Source organism: Sphaeroforma arctica (genome assembly GCF_001186125.1).
Source record: "Sphaeroforma arctica JP610 unplaced genomic scaffold supercont1.6248, whole genome shotgun sequence".
NCBI lineage: Eukaryota > Ichthyosporea > Ichthyophonida > Sphaeroforma > Sphaeroforma arctica.
The window spans coordinates 1-1706 of record NW_014034310.1 but is presented as its reverse complement, the minus strand read 5'-3'; the positions used below and the strand labels follow the sequence as shown (position 1 = coordinate 1706).

Here is a 1706-nt window from a genome sequence, read left to right as displayed (position 1 = left end):
TATGTATATGTATATGTATATATATCTGTTTATGTATATGTATATATATATATATATATATATATATGTATATGCATGTATATGTACATGTATATGTATAAGTATGTATGTATGTATGTATGTATGTATGTATGTATGTATGGATGTATGTATGTATGTATGTATGTATGTATGTATGTATGTATGGACGTATGTATGTATGTATGTATGTATGTATGTATATATGTATATTCGTATAATGTATATATGCATATATGCATATATGCATATATATATATATATATATATTTATATAGTGCCTCTATAAGTCGTTCTTCATATCTCCATCTTTCAGACCTTATAGCTGCGTATATCTATGTGACAGTCATTGAATTTCTATGATTTTGTTGGTGTATTCGTTACGATTCAATTTGAGTCCCTTAGCACATCTATGTCAATTGCCAAATTGTGACTTTCTGGTGTCGATGGGAAGTTCTTTGTCATCGTTTGACATCTTGTGTGGACTGCACGTACATACGCTTTTGGGTCAGCCGCGTCACAGGTGCAATTAGTGCCGGTGGGCCAAAGTAAACTTAATTCATATATATCTTCAGATAGGGCCATACACATATCCAGTTACCCTATACATTAATCTCGTAAATGTTTATAACTAGAAATTCTTCAGTTCAGAACTTCAGATAGGACCATACGCATATCCAGCTACCCTATATATTAGTACCGTCAATTTTTATAACTAGAAATTCTTCAGTATAGAAAGCTCCAGTGTCATAATATTCGAATACTACCGATACTGCTATGGAGATATCAGTTCCGGTAGGAACACAAACGAACACTTCGATGCCGTTTAACTCGCTTCACACCCAGGCTACTTCTGCTTACCCCGCGACGGTCGCAAATAACATATTAGAGATACTAACTATGAATTCCGAGAAAACCATGTACGTCTATATAGCGGCTACATACACTGACAAAAGTGGTGATAGCACATGTTCATACTTGATACACACTGATTGCGCAAACAGACGCTTCTGGCTCAACCCGGGACAAGTACAGATGCACGTGTGGGACAATGCGGGGATATCAATAGATACATTTTTCACCTTCACATAGTCCTATACACATGTCCAGTGACCACATACAGCGAAAACACGGGAAATTCTTAACTATCATATCAAATATACATTCCATTTGCTTAAGTATACATATGCATACAGAGAAACCAGGGAAATCCCTAAATTTCCAAATATACCTACATTCTATTTACTGCACACACAGGCCCTTCTGGCTCAACCCGCGACAGGTGCAGGTAGTACCTGTGGGCAAAGGCTTCAACGAGTACGGTGAGAAGGTGCGCGCCGCCCTACACAAGGCTGGTTTCCATGCAGACTGTGACGATGGACCCAATACACTGCCCAAGAAGGTCCGCAACGCCCAGATCGCTCAGTATAATTTCATCCTAGGTACGTCTTACGCAGCATTTGTGTGTATGTATTCTTTATATATGAATGTATGTAGGTATGCATGTATGTATGTATGTACGTATGTATGTATGTATGTACGTATGTATGTATGTATGTATGTATGTATGTATGTATGTATGTATGTATGTATGTATGTATGTATGTATGTATGTATGTATGTATGTATGTATGTATGTATGTATGTATGTATGTATGTATGTATGTATGTATGTATGTATGTAGTGT

At 36.5% G+C, this 1706-nt stretch overlaps 1 protein-coding gene across 1 annotated transcript; it reads left to right on the top strand.

The window, feature by feature from the left end:
- Window positions 1-1275: 1275 nt before the first annotated feature.
- SARC_15519 (hypothetical protein) lies at window positions 1276-1460 on the top strand (the record flags this gene model as incomplete). Its single annotated transcript, XM_014290361.1, has 1 exon — window positions 1276-1460. A coding segment is annotated over one exon (185 nt), but the record flags the coding sequence as incomplete, so codon positions are not given.
- Window positions 1461-1706: the final 246 nt, after the last annotated feature.